At 39.7% G+C, this 23,376-nt stretch overlaps 1 protein-coding gene across 1 annotated transcript; it reads left to right on the plus strand.

Moving 5' to 3' along the window:
• Window positions 1-238: 238 nt before the first annotated feature.
• Window positions 239-22,813, plus strand: fstl1b (follistatin-like 1b). The gene is made up of 11 exons (XM_053329060.1): window positions 239-273; window positions 388-444; window positions 14,463-14,564; window positions 14,654-14,783; window positions 16,511-16,543; window positions 16,871-17,001; window positions 17,868-17,986; window positions 18,388-18,500; window positions 19,207-19,317; window positions 19,426-19,514; window positions 21,429-22,813. Exons 1-11 carry the CDS (start codon window positions 271-273, stop codon window positions 21,468-21,470), a joined length of 930 nt encoding a protein of 309 aa, XP_053185035.1. The 5' UTR covers window positions 239-270; the 3' UTR covers window positions 21,471-22,813.
• Window positions 22,814-23,376: the final 563 nt, after the last annotated feature.

The raw sequence follows: 23,376 nt of genomic DNA on the forward strand, positions 1-23,376 counted from the left end.
GTTGCACATAAACACCATACTCATACCACGATTAATCCCCCTCCTCCTCCATTTCTTCCGAAAACGTTGTCGGATGAATACCTTCAGACATTTTCATTGGCCACGTCGTTGAGAGAGGAAGGAGGAGGAGAGACTGACGGACTGGCACCAATTCCTCAGTGCTCCTCCTCATATTTCTTGAAATCACGGACCTCCTGCTCGAACATCCAGAGCCGCTTTTCACCTCCTCCTCCTCCGACCAGACCTTCCGAGCGGAGCAGCTTTAACGAAATGGTAACGTTAAGTAAAGCGAAAGTATGATTTTCCTCAAGTTTTTTTTTTCACTAAGAAACTCCCGTCCCTTTTCTTTTTATACCTAAACCGTACTTTCTCTTTTTTCCTGTCCAGATGTTGCGAAGTGTCGCTGTGCTGCTTCTGCTGGCCGCAGCTCTCTGTAACGCTGAGGTAAGTTTGGCTCAGACGGCTTTATTCTTTCACTTTAAAACTAAAATGATTGAATTTGTATTGTCTCAAATGGGCGAGAAACGCTGCCTGACAGCTGTAACAAACGGTTTATAATTGTTCGGCACGAAACTGCCCGTCTGAAGTAACACACCAGTTTTTTTTTTTTTGTTCGCAAATCTAAACGAGCTAGAGCACATCTGGAAGGCTGTTATCCACCATGTTGTAGTGAATTGAGTATTTTGCAGCTACAGTCTTTTCAAGGCTGGTCAATATCTTGTTATGGTGTTTATATTCTTAAAAGGAAGCAATAATGCCATTGTATTTTGTCACTGCGCAATTATGAGCTTCATTGTGGAGACAGTCAGGCGTGCAGTTAACTAAATTGCCACTGGTGCAGTTCTTTCAATAGGGGCACAATTCTCATTTCTAATACTGATTGTAGCAATGAAGCACTTTGATAAATATATGTAATTTCTTTGTCTGTGCACTTAAGCAAGCTTTCACATGTTGTGTCCAGTTGGACCACACACACACACACACACACACACACACACACACACACACACACACACTTAAACACACCTCCTGTTTTCAGTTTTTTGTGAAGTTGGGAATTTAGTAAAGCAAAAGCTGCCTTAAGGAGACAAGAGTAACACACAAGTGATAGGCAGCTGTGAAAAGAAAAGAAGGGAGGGCAGTGTTTGTCTATATCTCACAATCTCACCTAGGGGTTTGATGGCCCTCATCATCAATATTGTATGGTTCAAAAAGCTCCGCCAACTGGCAGCTGCTTTACTGGCATACAAACACTGTGTCTGGATGCTCAGTTGGGGAGCATGTGTGTTTGTCTGTGTACTCAGGGGTGGGGAGTGTGCTCAAGAGTTGTGAGAATGCTCACCTTATGGGTGTCACACCGCAGTGCTAAGTAGTCTAACCACTAAATAAACACAAGAGTTAATGTGCTATATGAGTAGCTGGTATGATGGCTCAAAGTGATAACCAACAAAAAAACAGTATGATACTGGAGAGATGTCAGTGTTATTTATGTGGTAGATTCCACTTAAGAAATAGACACACACACAAACGCACACACACATGCTCACACACATGCGCGCACACACACACACACACACACACACAAATGCACGTACACACACACACAGACACACCAGGTGGTGTTTGTTGGCCTTAACCTCACTGGACACAGCTGTTGAACACCTGGCTTTGTGTTGACTCTTCTGTTGACCTGCACAACAGTTACAGGCTGAGGAAATAAACAGATTGACTTCCTAATTACAGAATAGATTCTCTTTAAACGCTTAGAGCTATAGCATATTTGAAACACAAGATAAACAAATTGTTTCCTACTTAGTGTGTCTTTATAGCTTCACACAGATGGATATTAGTGTGTCTCAACTGTACATAACATGACTCATATAGCCAGATATGTTGGACTTCTGGTGCTGAACTATCACTGCTAACTCCACCTTTGCCTGCTGGAAAATGTGCCATTGTCTGCATCTTTATTGGATCACGGTGGAATCAGAGCACACAGCAGAGCCTGTTGAGTGTGTCCATGATTTTAATGGGGAGGCATTAGAGAGGCATCTATTCTCCAAAGGTAATTACTCTGATAATATATGGCCTGTTGACTGGCCGTGGGAAGGTCCTGAACTTGCATACCTCTGTCTGCTGTCTAAAGGAGGTCAACAAGTTGGAGCAGAGACATTACAAAAGTGGATCTGATGACCCTACAGGGTGTAATATTTGGGTTATGTATAGGTGTTGGAGTATCAGAAGAGTGCACACAGACTGCATTTCGGGGCTGGAGTGATTGATGGTAACAGGATTCTTTGTGTGTGAATTGATGTTTTTCGGCATGAGTGTAGGCTATTAAAATCTGGACACTAACTCTTTATTTATGATGAAAGCTTCCCGAGGTGAGAAATTGCAGCAACCAAGATAAGCAGCTCAGAAATGTGGTGTGACAGTGTGGCCAGGGTCGGGGACTCGGGTAAACCTGTGTGTGTGTGTGGGCTATGATGAGATATGCATCTTGTGGATAAAATGTAGACATTTTACTCAAACACACCAGGAGCTTGATGTACAAAGGAGGTTGTGATGCAGGCATAGTGAAAATCTTAAGAGTTTGTAGCCTTGAGAGACATGAGCACACACACGCACACAAACACACACACACACACACACACACACACACACATTCAAATAGAGAGAGAAAGGGAGTACTGTTTATGTGTTTGTTTTTATGGCATGCAGTGTTATTGTATTATCCTGCATCATCCGTGGCGACGGGGTGGAATGACACAGTGGTTAATTGAGTTATCGGCACCAGCACTGGATCTTGAAAAACACAGATGTCAAGAGGAGGTCGGTCCAACAAGGCAGCCAGACAAGACTCGTCTCCTCTTAGACAGCCCAAGAGTTAAGAGGATTAAAAAGGAGAAGAGAGGTGAAGAGGAAAAAGTAGAAGTTGGCGCCCTTCTTGAAATCTGTAGCAGACTCTGATTGAGCCGCAGCATTTTAAGGCACCGCGTTGATGCCTGTTCTCCCTCATTCAAGGTGGGCTAAAAATATCTGCCCAGGTGGAGGGAACATGAGCATGAGGGGACGCTGTGTCCTCTGTCAGTATCAGCCTGCTCTAATTACTGTAGCTCAACACCCAGTCATGGATCCTGTGCAGGGACTGCGGACTGGAGGGCGGTGAGATACAGAGTGATGTAAAACAGAAAGGAGATGGAGCCACATTCATGCAATTATAGAAGGGTAGGTTGGGAGGTGAGGTAAGACTTGGCTGTGTAGTGAGGGGGAGAGAGAAAGAAAGAGGGGTTGGACTGTGTTTCATGTCCCCACAGTGTGTTCTCTTCACTCTTGGCTTAACATAAAAGGAATCCTCATTTAGCTTACCAGCTGTACTGGTGTCTTATCATTACCGGCACTCTGCGCTCAAAGACACTACTTATAAATTAACTCACACACACACACACACACACACACACACACACACACAAATGACAAAGAGCAGCTCTAAAGTCTACTCAGATGGTTTGCGAGTATGAGATAATGAATATATAATTAACATACGTGCACTAGAAGTTCGGGAGTTAAAAATTCAGGCTTAAAAGAAGGTTACTCAGGGACTCTTTTTGTAAAAACAGGACTCAAGGAAGCCTCCTGAACGCATGTTACAAAGGGACAATCTCCAATTATTTTCTTCCTTTGTGCTCACAGCCAGGGGCAATAAATCAACATCATTAGTGTGGTTGAATTCCACGAAAGAATGTACTTCAATTTAAAGTTACCCAAACATGCCACAGAGTTTTCTGATAATACATGATTTAAACAGAGAAAAAACACCCACTGACTTTCATCAAAGATGGTTCTTTGTCCAGCAGCATGTGTAGAGGATGCCTCTTGAAGAAGAAGAACTTATAGATTTATGGAGAACTTTAGGCAGACTTTCAAATACCCTCATACAAACACCTACCCTCATCATTTATGTATATTATAAAGAAAAGGTTAGGTTATATAACTGGGTAAGATGTATGAAACGCTATGATGACAATAAAATATTTATTAAAAAACACAACACCTTGAATTTGACATGCATGCTGTTGTCACTGTGGGATGAGCAATTATCTGGCTGGCGTAGTTCTCTCCTATTTTCAATATAAATGTCTTCCATTGTTTTAACCATAAATTTGATTGATTTTATTCAATATATTAAAACACAGTACACAGCATACAGTACTAACATTCATCAGGATACTGCAATTAAATATCTAGGATAGTCTAGGATAGAAAATAGGCAGGAAAAGAGAGTAACATGTACTGTATATGCTTCTTATAGCCCATGTTTGTACAACTACACCTAATAAGAATATAACAAATCATACTAAAAATAATAATAACTGCACAGTTTAGAACAAATGCATCTTTAAAGTGTCTCATTTACAGTGTTTTTAAGTGGTTTACATGACAAATTTTATTTTCTTGTTAGGTGTGTGATCTGATCTGAGATATAATAGTACACACTTGCAAGACAAATTCAATTGTATTCACCATTAGTAAACTGCCAGATCTTTGCCATAGCTAGTACTGTTTGTTCTGTGAATCGTATTATCCGACCTGCGACTTCTTAGGCTACAGGAGCAAAATAACTGACTGCAACATTTGATGTACTGTTATAGTTTGTAATAGGACCAGATCCTTCACATCATGTTGCCTGGAAACTTGAATTTAAATGTCACAAAATACACAGTAGTTGTTGGTGTACATTATACCCAGTTTTGTGAGGCAATGGTTGAACTATGTACTTCTGTCATGTGTAAAAGATTTGACACAGTCGGGGATATTGCAAGTGTACAAGAGTTAAACAGAGGTCAACTTCATGCTGGAAAAGCATGCTGAACACAGGTCCTGTGTGACTAATCATTTAATAATCCTAATCCCAAACTCAGAGCAGACTGTAGTTACAATGATTAGTCAATCCAAAAAGAATCGATAAATTGTTTGATTTGATTTGATTTGATGGTTCCAGGTTATTGAATGTAAAAAAAAAAATCTGCTCTTTTGATCTTTCATGATAAAAATTACATTTACAGACACCACCTTGAGCTCGAGGATATTGTGAGAGACATTTGTGCATACAGGAAGATAGACAGACAGTATACAGACAGAAAAAGGTTTTGATTACAGGCATGCTTACAGTTCAACAGGTTTAGAAGGGCTGCACAAACTAAACACATCCAGCGGTCTCTGTAATCGGGACTTTTCCTGCCATAAACATATTCTAACATTCAGCCCCAATACTGGCCTCAACAAGGGAGCAGAAGAGAGGGCAGGGAATTTACTCATTCCCCCTGGCCTGAGCCTGAGCTGCAGCCTGCGTCCCCTCCCTCCTTTCCTTCCTCCCTCCCTGGCAGTGGAAGAATGCCCAGAACAGAGCAGGGCGGGACAGAGGGGAAAGCAAGAGCAATGGTTTGGGGGGAAAAATTAGGCAATGTTGTTAGGTCGAGAATGAGAGAGCGAGAGAGATTTCACAGTTGAAACAGATGGCAAAAGTGATGCTTTATACATAAAAGGTTGTGGAGTAGGATTGCATGAACAGAGATGGGACAATGTCTCTCTGGGATTGATGTGGGTCAGGTGTGGGGGACAGGGAACACTGTTGTCCCAGCAGTGTGACAACAGGGTGCACAGTGGAGGGGAGGCTGGGGGTGGTGCTGTATTCATAGCATTTTATGTTCTTTGGTGACGTTTTAACTGCTAGCAGATGTGGCTCTGCCCAGACCGTGACTTATTTCCTGCTTTTCTATAGACTCTCTCTCTTTTTCTCTCTCACTTTCTCTGCATTTGGTTATTTTTCTTTCTCTTTGTCTCTCTTCAATTCTTTACCTCTTTGTCTTGTTTCTTTTTTCTCTTCTTTTCTCTTGTTTCTTACACGGCATAGTTGTTACATTTCAGCTCTGGAACAAGGGTGGGGGGGTGGGTGTAAAATAAGAGGCTGTAGACTGGGGTGACCTCATCCTGTCCGTTGGTGCATTCCTTTCACACTGAATAAGAAACACAGAAGAATGGCAGCCATATCACTGTAAACTGGTCATTACCTGAGGTCCTTTTGTTTAATCTCAGACATGGCCCCCCCTGAGAGCGTTTGAGACCACCCGTAGAGCTCCCACAAACAGCTCATATCTTTATAACACACTGAATGAGTTTTACTTTGGCCTCATTATACCAAGGACACACCCTGCCAATTCCACTATCAGCTCATTGTCGTATAAATCACAATGAGGCTTTCCAGCTCAAGGGAAGCATGTCATTAGACTCTGTCATTTTGGGATTTGAATGTTTGTTTCTCAGCAGATCCTTTAATTTGGTCTAAGTCTATTCTCAAGTGTCTGTCAAGCAAAGAAGAAATTAGACTGGAGATAATTTGATATGTATGAAGATACCGTTGAATAGATTCATAAGAAAGTAAAGGCTTGAGGTATGAGAATGGAGACACTTGAATTATTGAGGGCAAATGCTACAGCTTTCTGTAATGACTTAAAACCAGAGCTGATGATAGTGGTTCTCTGTGATGTTTCTCCCCTGTGCGTTGGATTTAGCCACAAAGCTCGCATAAACTCCTTAAAAGGAGGAAACTGGTTCATAGTTAGCGTATAGTATCTGGAATAAGAGTGGTTGTCATTCTACTTTGGGTGTGCGCCACATCTCTGTTAGTAAGACCTAGTTAGAAGAGACAGAAGAGAGAGGAAGGTCTTTACGGGTAGAGGGAGACGGGCGGTTCAGTTTGAGCCCTCCCTGTCTTTCTCCCTCCTGGCATGAGCCCCACATCTCATGAGGGTGAAGCGTGTTGGACAATCTAGAGCTGGAAAGACAACACAGAAAAAACACAGGAAACGCTGGAGAGGGGGAGAGCAGGGGCACCTCTCTGACCTAGATATTGAAGAGATTTTGGCTCAAGACGAACATTATTGGACACCATCTGAGGCACAACATAGCTCAGGAATGTACCCCTGCCTACCCTCTTATTCTCCTCAATCTGTCTCTTGTCTACATCCCTAGCCTTTTTTTTTGCCTTCATTATTTCACCTCATTGTAATTAAGAAATATGCTTGTAAGACGCCAAGATACATTTTGAGGTTGCAAGGGTGAAGTTGTCTTGCTGTGTGAGTAATTTTCTGTCCATTTGTCAGCCTAAGGGTGCACTCACACAAGGGCCAGTTGTTCCATACTGTGCTGAAGCACGAATCCCCCCCCCCTCCCCTGTCCCCCGCTGGCCCGCACTCACATTACCTCAAACCCAAGTGTACTCAAGCACGGTTGCCTCCGACACATGCGTTGCACAAAAACATATAGACAGTTTACTCTCATAAAACATTCACAGTGTGTGTTAGCGTGCTGTGTTTAAAACAATGCTTGAAATGATAAGGGCTCAGCTAGTGTTGCCTTTTAAAAATCGTTGATTTCCTGGGATTCCCTGGAAAATTGGCTTCTTTTCCCAGGATGACCAAGTGTACTGTGCTCAAGCACACCTCTTCCAAGCATCCACTTGCACTCACACTAGCCAAATAATCCGGACTTTAGGGGGCAAACGTGCTTGGGCACGGTACGATTGCCTAGTGTGAATGCGCCCTAAGTGTCTCTGTTGGGGTTGTGAAAGTCCATGACGTAGGGAATTATGTCATTGTAGGTACGAAACAAAAAATATTAGTGATCTGCCACCTGTTACAAAATGTTTACACATAACTGCTTAAAAATTAAAAAAAATATGTATAGATGTGCATGCACTCTGCTGTACACAATTTAAAGGAACAGTTTGACATTTAGGGAAATCTGCGTACATTCTGGCTACAAAATTACAGTAAAAAAATGCAAAACTAGGAGAGAGGTAATTTAGAAAGTGTCATAAGTACATTACATGCCTCCAGGATTTATGCTATGCTAAATTGGTACATAACCCCCAGTACCACTTCTTGCTTTTTCCAGGTGCTGATTGGAAAACAATCCTCCAGGTTTTATTCTATGCTAAGCTAACCAGCTGCTGGCTGTAGCTATAAGCCTGACTGATTCTGGAATTTTGAGGCTGATAGTGATATTGATTATCGATAGAGGAGTAGAGGAACAATATATTGGCCAGTTGTGATTTTTTTTAACACAAACACATGATTTTATGCATAAAATATTATGAGCCAGTAGGGATGAGGAAATTTCTTAATTATACGATGCATCGCGATGCAGATGTGACCACTCTGCATCGATTCAAAAAAGTCAAGAATCAATTATTTAAACGTTAGTTAATAACTTGATGTTGAAGGACGACAAAGGCAGAACCAAAAGTGAGGGCAGCGCAGCAGCTGGACAGTCTTATGAGGTGCACATGCGAGAGTTCATCAGATTCATCTTAAAACAGAAATGTACTGCAAGCATTTTTTGACTAAATAACTACCTTTGTGAGATGATCGCTGTCACTCAGCCAATGCTAACATTAGCAGAGTGGCTAACGAGAGCAGCTGACCAACACACACTGCAGTATGAAACAACGTAAACTCTGAGGTGAAGAAAATAACTCGGTGCTCAGTCCGTCTCACCTCTACAACCCTGCAACAGTACAGCAGAGAGGCTGCTCTGCATTGCTGGAGACATGATAACAAACAGCTGCACTCCACCCTCAGTTTGTTACTCTCACACAGGCAGGTGAGCTTCACCCCTACTAGGTCTATACTGTTGACTTATTTTGGTCTACATATTTTAATGTCAAAAGATCTATGTGTTTAACATGCATGTTGGATGTCGACATTCAGATTTTTAAATTACCTTCTAAATAAAAAAGGGAGTTCATATTTATCAGACTTCTTGTATCAATTGATGAAAAATTAGCCGTGCAGTAAAAAAATAAAAATGAGGATGTGATACTTGAGATGCATCAAGATACATAAATAATCATTTTAGAATCAAATCGTAGCCCTCTGGATCTGAATTTAATCTAATCGTGAGAGATTCCCACCACTATCAATCAGTATATTACTAGATTTTTGAAACTCAGAAATATGCACATCAATATTGATCTCAAAATTCTGTCATGGTAAATATGAAGGTATAGCCAGCAGCTGTTAGCTTAGCTTAGCATAAAACCTGCAGTAGTGTCTCAATGATGACCTGGGAAAAATAAGAGCCTACTTCTCGGCCTGGAACAGTGATTACCTGGAGTCGCCATTGGTTGCCTAGCAACTGCTTACAGCCAATAAATATTCTGGCACATGATCCCCTTGACAAACCTTTTAAATACCGGCAACAGCATTACAGCCATGTTCTTGTGTGACAAAAAGCCATATACAGCAAGTACACCATCGCCTCCATGTCCTCCATTGTTTTCGTGTTTATGTCGCGCATGAAGCGAAGTCACGCAGTTTCGCACAGCCGTGCTATGACGACCTTGTTCCAGTTACCAAACCGAGTCGAGCCGAGTAGTGCTAGATCTGTATAGTGGAAAAGTGCAGTACCAGGCTAGCAGTTTCCCTTGTTTCCCCTTTATGCTAAGCTAAGCTGCTGCTAGCTAGCCTCATATAGCATAAATAGGCTATATGAGGGCAGATCTTAGCAAAAAAAGCTAACAATTGTTTTTCCCAAAGCATGAAACTATTCCTTAATTGCCTTCATATATTAGTATCCCTGTGGCTTTTAAGACAACCATGTGCAGTAACAAGTTCAGTATGTTTAATGTTTTGCTGAGAACTTATGACAGCTAAAATCTCTAAATGGAGACAGATTGATGCCTTTAGGCTACAGTTGGGTGCGCTAATGAACAGTGCTCTTCATTAGTGTGCCCTATATCATTGATAAAACTCTAATGAGGTCTCAAACATCAATTCTTTGATGAAGAACTGTGTTTGTTTAAGTTTCCAAATAGCTGTTTTTCAAAATTTGTAATAATTTACCCATTTATTTTTTTCAGTTCAGTAGTCAGTGTATTCCTGTTATTGCAAGATCTTAAAGATTGAATTGCTGTCATACACATTCAATTTATTTTTCTATTTATTTCTGTTTGTCACTGTTATTGCCGCAGGGAAAACCTGGACTCCAATCCAGAGCCTATTCAAATGGCAAACAAACTGTAATTTCATTTAATACTTATTCACTTGTCCATCTTCTTGCACTCTCCTGGGCAGATTTGTTTTAATATTTCAAGTTGTCTCATAGCACGATATGTTATTAATGAAAATACACACTATACACCCTAAGGGTAAAAGGAACAAGTTTTGTTAAAAGAAATTTTGTAGGTGACAGTAAGATCAGTAAACAAACTTTTATGAAGCCTATTGCGTTAAACTGTTGTTGAGGAGAGGTGCTGATGCAAATGAAGCTGAACCACATTTCACCTTTTTGTAATGTGGTGAACTTCAATAGCTTAGTGATGAATCAACACCTTTTGGGACACAGTCTCAAGAAAAGCTCGATAAGGATATACTGCAGGGTCGTTGTGTTGGAATGCATTAAATGAAACTCAGTGTGCCCAATAAACTGATCGAGCTGATCTATCATATTGCTGTACAATTCATAAGAAGAAAATTTAATTCAGTATTTAATGCACTTTAACATCTGTTATGCTGTTGATCACTGTAGGCATATACATGGCAAGCTATTTACAATCCATAAATCAATGTTTTCTATGCTAATGAGGGGCAGGGTGCATTGTGGGAATTAATTCACGGTGGCTTTAAAGTGACATCCTTACATTGATTGGCCTGCTAGATCAATGGAGCATTACAGAGATGCATAACCACACACTTGTATGCTCATATATAGGTATAATATAGGTTTCTGTTGTGTGATTGTGTGTGAGTATATGGACAGCTAGAGGCACAAAAACATACCTATTTTTTAAATCTGTTTTTTAGATGTTATTGGGTGTAATGTCTGCATTTTTATAAGCTGAGGAAAACTGAAGCATAAACATTGCATAGAGCCATTCAACATGTGGCAGGGAAGAAACTGACTTCCAAATGTGCACACAGCCCTTCTTTCCTTTTATCTTCACCATCTACCTGTTTATTAATAGTCAGTTTCTTCTCACTGTTCCCTCCTCATACTTTTTCTCTCTCTTCTGACTTATTTTCCACCTCCAACTTCCATCAACCTCTGCAAGGCTGGTCTCGGCTCACTGGCACATCTCTTGCAGCCCTAAAAGGGGAAGGCACTGGGAATAAAGATGACAAGATGTAAAGAGTTACAGCAGAAGAGAAATTACACCAGACTTGAACTGAGAGTTACCACACAGAGATAGGTGGGTGAAAATGATGCACGGAGGGTTTTGAGAAAAATCACTTCATTCTATAAATCTTCTTGAAACCTGAATGTTACTTCCTTACAAAAAGATTGAAACAGGAAAATTGGAAGAAAAGGGCACAAGAGTCGAGAAAATTAGATGTGAAGTGCATGTATATAGAATCACGCAATATGCTTGAGGCAGCTTTTGAAGGATGGACTCTGGATAATCTGTTACGACTCAACGCTCACTTATCCTGTGATTAGTTGTGAACAAGAGAGAAGGAAAATAAGGCAGCATTTTTTGGATGTAATAAAAAATTGATGTCATTACTCATAAGTAGGACACCCACAGTGGGTGTGTTTGTTTTTGTTTGTGCTGAGTTTGTACATTTTCTTAAGAATATATGCTCTAATAGTGGTCAGGTTAATGAGTGTATCTACATGCACACTCCTATCCCATTTTGAGTATACTGCCTATATGTGACCATCATGTAGTTTAGTATAGTGGTTACGTAGAGTTTCGAGGATACCTGAATATTGTAAATAGCATGTTCTGATACAGACTGAGATACTGTGTCATAAGTTATATCTTGTAATTGTTTTATGACCGTGAGATTGGTAGTGACTATTCCCACACGTAAACACTACAAAACCAAATGTGTGCACTTTTTGTATGGATTAAAGAAAAGCCAGTCTCGCTGCCTCCCCCTCATTTTATATGCTTAGATAAGCTAACAGTATGCTAAGCTAACCGTATGCTGGCTCTAACTTCATATTTAGTCTCATCAAACTCTCAGCAAAAAAGGGTAATAAGCGAATTTCTCAACATTTAATTTCTTTAAGCATTTATAAAAAATGTGGTGAGAAGAAAAATGCAGAAAATGAGCGTATTAAATGCAGCGAGTCCATACAATCAGAAAACACACTCAGCTGTAGATATGACACCAGGATGTGGAGGACACTTGTGTACAGATGCAGAAACCTAAGATAATGTCACATTTATGTATGCATGCAAATGAGTAATCATCTATGCTCCATGAAACATCACAATATGATCAAAAGTAGGCTAGTATTTAAAATCAGGACTAGACAAATGGTGATGGTCATGCATTTAACTGTGCAAGTCTTCATGGCAACAATGAAAGCTCCAGGCCACATGCATGCATGATGTATCACCAAAACATAATGGGCAACAGCTCTAATAGTCTCAACAGACTCATTTCCTTATTTCGTTGAAGGTTGGTAATGACATTACAATCTAGTGTTTTCTACAGTCTTGTGATGTTCGCCTGCATCAATCATACAGTCTGAACAACAGGCTCGGCTGGGAGCTCATTACAGGGTTTGGTTCCATTTACCTCATTTGATTGACATTTCTGTGATCTAGCCACAACAGGAGCCCGGCACATGCTCTCACCATAGCAACAACCCACTTGAATCGGCTGGAAAAAAAAGACCTTGTGCCGCTGTATTCATTAGCTAAATGTCAGGGATATCTGCTGGTTGTACTCGGAGCGATATGGACGGACAGGGCTCTATACCAGATTCATCTGAGGAGCTCATCCAATATTCATGTACTCACTGGAGGTTTCTGCAGGTTTCAACAGGCTTCTAGCACATCTGTGTCTAACAAACTGCATTGTCCAATATGCTCAAGGCCACAGGGATCGCTTTGAAGATTTTTCCATGACCTCAACTTCGGAGTGCAAGTGTGTGTGTGTGTGTCTTTAAATCATGCGTAGGAATGAACTGAGACCCTCCTCTTTTTTCTCTCGATCTCACTCTCTCCTCTCACCACTTTAGGGTTAAAGCTGCTACTCTGCGATGCATATGACCCCCCCACCCCCCCGAAAACTTTAATCCATCCATCCATCCCTCCCATTACATTTAATCATTAGTGAGCTTATGAGATTTTTAGTCACAAGAATCCAGCTTCATGTTAACCTACATACCAGACCCTTGACATACTGTACAGCTCACGTGCATTCATGCACAGAAGGCCAACTTTCTGCCTCGCTACTACAGGAAACAGCGGCTTTAGGAAAGAGGAGGAGGGGAGTCTGGAGAAACGGGGAGGAGGACAGATTTCACAGTGCATGGGAATGGACCCAAAGGAAAACACAGCTCAGATTCCAGATGTTGAAAACACCCTGTACACAGACACACACACACCCATACAAAGACACACAGATAAGGAAGGAAGGAGGTAATGGGGGTCATAAAGCAGTTCTTGGAGCTCCGCTTGGCGTCTTCTGATTGGTTGGTTTGTAGCTCCAGTGAACACATTTTTTGGCAAGTCTGGAGGCCATGTTTAACAATACACAGACAACATATAGCGAAACAAGAGAAAATGAGAACATCTGATTGGACAAGAAAAAAAAAGTTTGATAAAGATAGAGGCATTTGAGTCTGTCCATTGTTGACATGGCAACTACTGGCAAAGATGAGTTGATAAAAGCGCAGACACTCAAACATGAAATGTGTGAACTACAGAGCACAATCCACATAGTGACAGACAATCCCTCTTGTCGAGTGACTACAGCCATGAGAGTACCTAAAGCCTGTGCCTTTATAGAGTGATAAAAGGTACAAATTTCAGTCAGACTCATGATTACTGAGATAAGGCTATTTAAATATGTGATGTTTGTGATATATTGCCACCTAGAGGGGAAATGTCGTTAATCTTTGCAGAATGGCTCTAAGTTGATACAGTATGTGTGCCCTAAATTTGGCTGCAGTGAAACAATTGTGGTGGTTTATTTAAAATAGACCAAATCTACACCCAGATGTATCATAGAAATATCTTACATTTTGTACCAAAGTTGTTGAAGATTATATTAAATTTGCAGGACAATATTTATGGAAAGATACAGTGATGGATAATGGAAAAAAAATGGAGAGCAAAAACTTAAACCACAAAGGTATTCAGTTTGTCCACATTTCAGTGAAATCTGCCAACACTCTTTTGAGATGTCCCGAGGGACAAACAAAACAGCCAAAAATGTAATCTTCTCTGTTGGGTGTTACTTCCCTTTAGATGTTATCAGGTGGTTATGTCAATAGCACAAAGAGGCTACACTCTCTTCGGGTTTATGCCAGAGGGTCAACATTTTCACAGTGCTTTCAAATGGGCCTGTTAATAGTGCAATAGCGCCGCCCTGTGTGTAAACTATAGAAAGCTATGGCATGTTTCAAAGTGCCAACAAGGTGTTTTTTCTTTCTTTCAGGAGCTTCAGAGCAAGAGCAAAGTATGTGCCAATGTGTTCTGTGGGGCTGGCAGAGAGTGTGCTGTCAATGAGAAGGGAGAGCCCAGCTGTCTGTGTATAGAGGTGAGTGATGGAAGGAAAAGGAATGAAGATTAATATGTCCCCTGGTTTTCACATCATCGTCACTCTTTCTGTCTCTTATCTCTTTCCAGAGCTGTAAGCCCCACAAGAGATCAGTGTGTGGCAGTAATGGTAAGACCTACAGGAACCACTGTGAGCTCCACAGAGACGCATGTCTTACTGGCCTGAAGATCCAGGTGGCCCATGATGGACACTGCACGGGTATGAGCTGAAACAGTTATGCAGCAAGTGATGAAAATGTGACAAAACAAGGTCTATTCTGTTCTTGAGCTCTCTATTGGATCCCATGCTGTTCTTCAGCAGTTGACACCTGTTTAGTTGCAATGTTCACATTTAAATTTTTTTGAGCACTTTAAGGATTTCTCATATTACAAGAATAAAGTCATAATATTACAAGAATGAAGCAATATTACGAAAAAAAAGTAGTAATTCCTGCGTTAAAATGAGGAATGTTGAGCATCTTGTGAAGTTATACTTTGGTATCGGTTTCACAAATAAGGAAATACTTCATCTTTTGGCACATCAGCATCAAATTATTATCAGTATCAGGACTTTGAAATGATTGTGCAAGCAACTGTGTCTATTTCGAAGAAAGAATCACGCGGACCTGGAAGAAATGACTTCTTTTGTGGAAGAGGAGCTGTCTGGTAGTGGTCGACTGCAAGGCTATCAGTGGTTACATCTGCGTGCCATTCATACCACTTTATTCTCGTAACATTATGACTCTTTTTCTCGTAATATTATGACTTTATTCTCGTAATTTCCACAAAAAAAAGAAAAGTTTTTCTCTTAGTCTGGCCCCTAATACTAAAAACTCACTTTAACCTACTTTAACTCTCCTTCTTTTGTGGTTGAAGGATAGGTTCAAACATTTTTCAAGTCTGTATAATGACGGGCATGAGGCCTTCATGTGATATTCACACAGATTTCGTTTGCTGTAATTATTCTTGCTGTTCACAGTGGCCATTCAAACTACTGACAGTATTGACATTATTGAGTTTTCCTCAATTTTTCTAAATGTTTTGTTGTGCAGGGCAGGACAGGGCAGGGCAGAGGCTGAAATATTATAACTTTGTTATCAATTTGTTATCTGGCTTACTGCCCCAACATTGTACTTGCCTCGACCCATAAGGTCAACATTTTCATTTGAATATACTTTATGAAGTATACTAAATAATCTCAAATTATCACAAAATGTTTATTTGTCAATGTCAATGTCATCTTTATTTATATAGCACATTTAAAAGAGCCAATAGCCTACCAAAGTGCTTTACAGTAAAATAAACAGAAACATTAACAAACAATAAAAGCAATAAAAAACAATAAAAGCAATAAAAAACCAATAAAAGCAAAACAATAATACAGAAATATAACAGATTAAAGACCCAAAATAAAAGCAGCTATACTCTGCCAAAGGCGTGAAAGGTGTGAAGTAGAGAGGCAAAAGGTCAGTTTTGCACCCTCTAAGTGTGACAGCATTTGGCTTACCTGACAAAAAGTACAAGTACTGATAATACTGATTATGGTAAATTGGACTGATTAGTGTGTGATCTCTGAACTAACCATGCAAGTGATACCTGGGGTGACACGGTTCATAGTCAGTCTATCATCACATTCACACTGCTTATCTTATCTTTGAATGCATCTAATATAAGTAATATAATATATATATATCTTATCTCAAGTGAACTTTCACTGCTCACACTTGGCCGTGTCACACTTTTTTTGTCCCCGCTGGCCTGAACATTGATCAGCACTGTGGCTGAAAAGGACAATAGTTATATCACACAACCCTTTTTTTAGACCTTTGGCCAAGTACTATATCACAGCTAAGTTTAACACTGTTAATCTGAATCAAGTCAAGAGATAGATTCTTTATGTTTGCTTCACATTTTTTTGTTCTTTCTCTCTTTTTTTAAACTTTTTAGAAAAGAAAACAGAGCAGTCAGCTGCCAGCCCAGGTGAGTGTGTGTTCTTTACATGTGTGTTAAAAGTGTTCACAATTGTAGTGAGATAAGAAAAATATCCAAATGTAATCCTTTTTGTAGATCTTCACTTTAACATTGTGTATTCAGGGTTACTTCTGGGTTTGGTTATAGTTATAGTCTATGTTATGGGTTACAATTGGGAGAAAGCTATATGTGGTATTTAGATGTTATTATGTGTGTGCAATAACTGTAGTTTATGGTCAAATGGTAAGGGCATAGTGAACATGGTGTAAAATAGATTTTATACTTTGGATTATTTATGAATGTTATTGACCTATGGATTTGTTCCCACCCCTGCAGTGGTATGCTATGCCGCAGACCGTAATGAGTTGAGGGGCCGTGTGATCCAGTGGCTGCAGACAGAGGTTGTCCCAGATGGCTGGTTTGTCAAGGGCTCCAACTTCACTGACAACCTGCTCAAATACTTCAAGGTGGGCTCCTCCTCACTGTTGGGTTGCTGAATGACAGTTTCAGCCTTGCTCTCTATTACTATTCAGCACTGCTCCTACATCCGTCCTCCTGTTTTCTTTTACAAAATGTCACAGTTCTTGGCCCCAACCCCACAAATCCCTACAGCTGCCTCTAACTGTGATTATTCACATGACAGACCTTTCAAGGATGTCAGCTGATGGTCATATTTCAGTTTAATGAAGATCTCTGTCCTGCAGAGGAGGAGCAGAAGAACAGATGGCTCTTTGTTTATTTAGTATTTATTTGACAAGTCTTTCCCATTATAAAAATATGCTCTGTATCCTGAACCACAAACATGATATAGAATATAATAAATGTTTTCAGATCATCTGTCTTCCACAGATGTGCCACATGGTCACACAATGGGGTCTTTAAAAATTTGAAAGGTTCAACACTATTACTGCCAAACCATTTCATAAGTCTATTACAGAGCCTATAGGCTAACAAGCAGCTCTCATGTCATTTGACTGTGTGCAATGAATAAGCTTTCATATCATTTAAAGATGGATGCAAAAAAATTACTTTATAAATTAAATATTTAATGTAGTCCTACACTGATTTATCCTCTAGCCAAAAATCCTGATTGTGTAAAGCCTATAGATAACTGATGTGCTGATGGTGACTGATTACATCCTGGCAGCCTGAACTGACCAACACCAGTAACTTCATTCGGGTTGATATTTGCATGACACAAATTAATCGTATAGTGTGACCCCTCAGAGATGTGCAGGGTTCATGGTGAAATATTGGTCTTACTGTTCATATTCTACTGCTTTATGTGGGGGAAAAAAGCCTTAGTGGTGTGTGTGTGTCTGTGTTTCTGCAGTCATATGACAACGGTGATTCCCAGCTGGACTCCTCTGAGCTGCTCAAATTCATCCAGCACAATGAGTCGGTTGTGGAGTTGCAGTCCTATGCAGACCAGGAGAGCAACAAGCTGCTCAGGTCAGTTTTTGTGGGTTTGCATGCACAAATGACTGCTGGAGGGAAAAGGGCTGCTGTTTGCATTTTTTTTTGTTGCATCATTATTTTGCTTCTCTTCAAACTACAGTGTGTGAACATTTTCTTCTATGGTAATGCTTGTACATACAGACGTGTATCTATGTGCTGTGTTGCTATTTTTGGATACTTGCTGTAAGTCATTGAACCCTATCTGGGCCAGTGTAAACTTTACTGAAGGCCTCCTGTGGGAGCCTGCATTGGCATAAACACCTGTGCTCTGTGGAATAAAGTGCGCTAAAGTAATTATCATTTCTTGAGTATGCTTCTTTTTCTGCAATGTTCAGAGACCACTGTATTGAGCAGCTCGTATTTATTCTGTGTGTTCATGTACATATGTTTCCCAGGAGCCTGTGTGTAGATGCCCTCATCGAGCTCTCTGATGAGAATGCAGACTGGAAGCTGAGCTTTGATGAGTTCCTCAACTGCCTGAAGCCTGGCTTCAATCCACCAGAGAAGAGTGAGTTTAGAGGGATTGTTTGTATTATTTAACATAATGTAAGATAAAGTTACACTGGGGTAGATACTGTGTATGGAAGCTCTGACGTAAGCACACTCTTAACTACTAATACCAAGTAAACAGTGGAAATGTGGAGCCTCAAATTGTTACTCTTATCTTTTATACACAGTCTCAGTTGTGTGGTAGTCACTTCAGTCTGCTCAGTCTGATAAATCTGGGGTAAAGTTCACCAGAAGTGGAGACTGTTGCTTAGTCACACACAAAACGTTCACTGTGGGCTAAACACACACACGTGGGTGGCCTTGTGTAGATATTTAGAAACTCCAGGGTTGCCACATATACAGCATTACTCTGGCTAAAATATAGTTAAAATGGTCGAAATATTTATTTTCAAGACAACAGATTTCAAGAGAATTATACTTCTTCAAATAGTTTCTTGACTAATCTTTTCTCAGACGCTTGAAGCTTTAAAGTAGTCTGATTGATGGTAGACTGGCAGACATTTTATTAGTAAACCAAAACTAGCCAAAGCGAGGCATGTGGCTTAAAAAATTAGACAATGGATGAATGACGTGGCATTTTGAAATGCTGACAAGTCTTGATTGGGGAAATTGAAGACAGTTTCAAACAGTGTGTGAGAACTGTAATGTCTACAGTCTGTGTCTTTGTTAAATATTCTGCCATGCGTTTTTTTGTTTTTCTGCAGAATGCGCTTTGGAGGATGAGACATACGAGGATGGCGCAGAGACCCAGGTGGAGTGTAACCGCTGTGTTTGTGCATGCGGCAACTGGGTCTGCACTGCTATGACCTGCACTGGTAAATGCTCAAGATCATCATCATTCTGTTTATTGATTATTTTAGTCAACGCACTTTATAAAAAATAAAAATTCTGTGTGATAATTCTTTGACCTTTTATCTGTCCAGACAAGACAGTAGATGAGTCAGTAGATGCTGGGGCAGAGATGACAGAGGAGGAGTGGAATCTCCGTGTGGCTGAGCTCAACAAGCATCAGGTCTGTATTGAGGTGGAGTTGGAGTTTCTTTATTTGCACAGGGTAAAATCAATACACAGAAACAAGAAAAAAGAAATCCCTCTATATGCAGGGAGAGGAAAAGGCCTAGCAGGCTTATTGATTACCTCTACCTAAATAATATATATACATACAAATAAGAAAAACTAGTCAAACTATCAAAAAACAAAAACAAATAAACAAATGGGCTTTTTAAAAGCTATTTAAAATATGCTGTAAAGGACATCATATTTATTTCGACATATACCAGAATCAGAAGTGCTTTCTCTTCTATTTCCTCAACCTTAAGATATTTTCCAGATTTTCTCCCTATAAATAAGACAGGCTTAGCATAGTAACGCAGCGTTACTATCCAGTACTAGTAGTACTAGTAGTAGTGTCCTTGTTGGTGTTAAAGTCAGTGAAATATTTCTAACAGAAGCTATAACCCTAATGTCTGCTTTTACATTCATTTGATTACTTACAACATGCTTCTGGACAAAAAGCATTTGTATCAAACTGCTCAGGCAAGCACAATACAATTCACAGTTCAATTTGTATGACTGTACACACACACAAACACACACACACTCACACAAAGCTCAGTCATCATCTTTTAAAACTCCTGATTTGAAAAGAGAAGAAAAAGTTATCAAAAGCTGTGAAATCAAGAGCTGTTCTCCTAATTAGAATGATAAAACTATGAAATGGCCATGGAAATGAAAATGCCAGCAGCAAAAATGATCACCATAAGAACATTAACATTATATATCTTTTTGATTGTGGTAGAATAGGAATATTCTCAAATAAGATGTAGTGTGAATGATATGGAATGCTACAAAAAGGCCTAAAATGGCAGTTAACTTAGAGAATAATGGAATAATGATGACCATGTTATGGAAAAGGTAAGTAAAGTGAGCCGTTAAATTCAATTCATGATACTTTGATTTTTAGTTCAGCCATACAGTTGAGCTGGCTGACTGTAAAAGTTGATTCAAGCAATAAAGTGCTTGAACCAAGTCTATTTTAAATGATATATCAGACTGTAAATGTTATAGTGGATCTATATCAGCATAGGCTTTATGACTCTTTCCTGATATAAAAGGCGCTCAGGTGTGGAGGTGATTCCTTGACCTGTGATAGTAAATATTTCCTTGTAATGCAGTGGATGATCTGATAATACAGTTACCAATGCCAAAAAACATCTCTAGACAATCAGCACAACACTACAGTTTACAGTCAACCTATAGAAACAAATGTATAATTTCTCCAGGCAAACACGAGCAGTTGTCCAACCACTAAAACAGCACAATGACAACCTTCCTGAAGTTCTAGAACATCACCTGACAAACAATAAAGATGTGTAACCACTCTAGATGGTCAGTAGCGTTCCAGAACCTCTGTAGACTAAGGATGAAGTTCTAGAACCTCTCTGCTCCAAGAGTTACATTCTGAAGCTGCCTTCCGAAATGTGTCCTGACATGGCAGTGGTGTTCCAAGACCTAAAGATTCAGTGTGAGAAACTAAATTTACCTCAATAAATTATCTCATTGTTCTTGTACTTTAAGAGTCATTTAAATGAGTGGCATTCCTGTGCTGGTGTGTGTGTGTGTGTGTGTGTGTGTGTGTGTGCTTGCTTATATGTGTATATGAGAGCACGAGGCTCACAAGGTAGCACTAGGGCTCTGGCTTGAGGCCATGGCTGAGTCAGCAAGGTCATGTGTTCTGTACTCCAGAAGCGCAGTTTATAATACCATTGTAAACAATGGTAGCTCTCTGGGTACAAGTTTAATGTAATTAGGAATTCAGTCAAAGTCCTTCCTAAATTCCTTGCTTTCTCTTTTTTTTCATTGTATCAAATGACACACCATGTCTCACTTTTCCTCTACTCTTTGTTTTTTATTGTTTTTAATACAGGAAACAGTTGAGAAGATGAAGGCTAGCACAAAGGAGGCCTAAATAAGGATGCAATGAAGGAGAGGATGCACACTACCACCCTTCCTTCCATACTTGATTTACCTTGCGGCCGTGTGTTGTTATTAAACTGACTTTTGTTACTCTGCTATGTTAATTATTATACTTTTTTATGATGTTAAAGTGTTTGTGTTGATGTTTGGTAGATTCAGGGGCTATCAAAGACTATTGTAGGATTCCCTTGTGTTCAGTACTGTCATGTTTGATTGTATTATTGCGCCCCTACACTAGCCCTGGGGCTATTTTTACTACAATCCTTATATTTTTACAGTTATTACAGAAAAAAAAACAAACAGTCAAGTTGTCACTGTTTTTGGAATATGAAAGTCACTGTTAGAGAAGATAGAAAAGTTGAGCACTCGGAGAATCCTCCTATTGAAATGACCCTCATAGGTTTTGTGGTTAGCAGGTTGGTTGATCGGCCACAGTAGGCCAATACTTGACCAATGCACTTCTTATTCTTTCTCTCTTGCTTACTTAGGCTTTAGTTTATCACCAGCCATAAATTAGTTTTTATCTTACTGCTAAAGTAATTTTGCTGCAGAAAAAATAAGTTTGCTTCTATGTACAGTTTGTTTTTGGTTCGAGTTTGAGCTCCTCTTGTTCCCATGTTATGCTCAGGTAAGTCTCTCTGGTGCTTTTTGATGAAACATTTCTCCATGTATGTCTTATGTTTTTGAGACAAAGATACAGTGGTTCAGCTTTCAAATTGTGGAGATGCACCACAGCACCCAGGTGAGACCTGATCTGAATATAGCATGGTGAAAACTGAAACCAAAGTCTTGATGAAAGTTTTTGAATAATGTACACAACTCTCCAGGTAAAACATTATCCTGGACCCAGCAACAACACTATACCTGTGCTTTCAAAATCACTCTTTAACAGAAGGACTAGCCTCACTGTCAGCTAACGTAGTGTAGTTCAAGTGACTGGGTGCATATTAATTGTGCGTGTGAGCGTGTGATTGTGTGTGTGTGTGTGTGTGTGCTATCATGGATGTGATGCTGAGAGTAGTTTGGTTTGTTAAATGTGTTTATATGTTAAAATCATGTGTCTAAATTGGGAGGATTGACAAAAAAAATCAGTGCCTTAGACCTGCAAACAATACAGGTTTCTACCTTTGCCTGCACGTAGGGTATTATACCACGTGGATTGCAAGAATGAGTGCTTTGCTGAAATTTAGCAGTTAACTAGTGCTTTGTGACTCCATCCCTTATTTGTTTGTGTGAAAGTTGCATTACTAGTTAAAGCTAGATCTTTATATTCCACTAAAAGTGCAGAGACTGTAAGGAATATGTATGTATGCCAATAAATTCCATACACCACAACACAGTGTTGTCACTTTGCATGTGTGTACTAAACTTTTTCTAAAATAGAATAACTTCCTTGTTTGACCTAAAGGGAATTAGAAAGTCTTTACATTATGCAATTTCTATTATTTGGTGGATGATTCAAAATGCTGCCATCCATTTTAACTAAAAAGAAACAACATTCTAATGTTGGCCTCAGTCCACTGGCTACCTGTAGAGTTTAAAGATTAATAACATTTTAGTTATTACCTATCAGGCTTTAGGCAATTATTTCTGGATCACTATGACCATACAGTAGTAATTTCAAGTCTAACCAGCATGTACTGGATGTTCCCATACCCTGCTTAAAACATAACTTAAGCACTTTATACTCACTATTAGATTTTTCAGCTGAACTGACATTTGAAAACTGACGTATATCCTGCCAGAGTTTTTCCCCCTTTTGTTGTTATTATTTCTGTTTTGTTAACTCAGTTTGGTTGCTTTTGTGTTTGTTAAGTCAAGTATAGCCTAATCACAAATCAAAAATTTGCCCCAGGGAACTTTACAACCACTAAAGCACTTCAACATTCTCTGTACAT

Source organism: Scomber japonicus, chromosome 11 (genome assembly GCF_027409825.1).
Source record: "Scomber japonicus isolate fScoJap1 chromosome 11, fScoJap1.pri, whole genome shotgun sequence".
In the NCBI taxonomy this organism is placed as follows: Eukaryota; Metazoa; Chordata; class Actinopteri; order Scombriformes; family Scombridae; genus Scomber; species Scomber japonicus.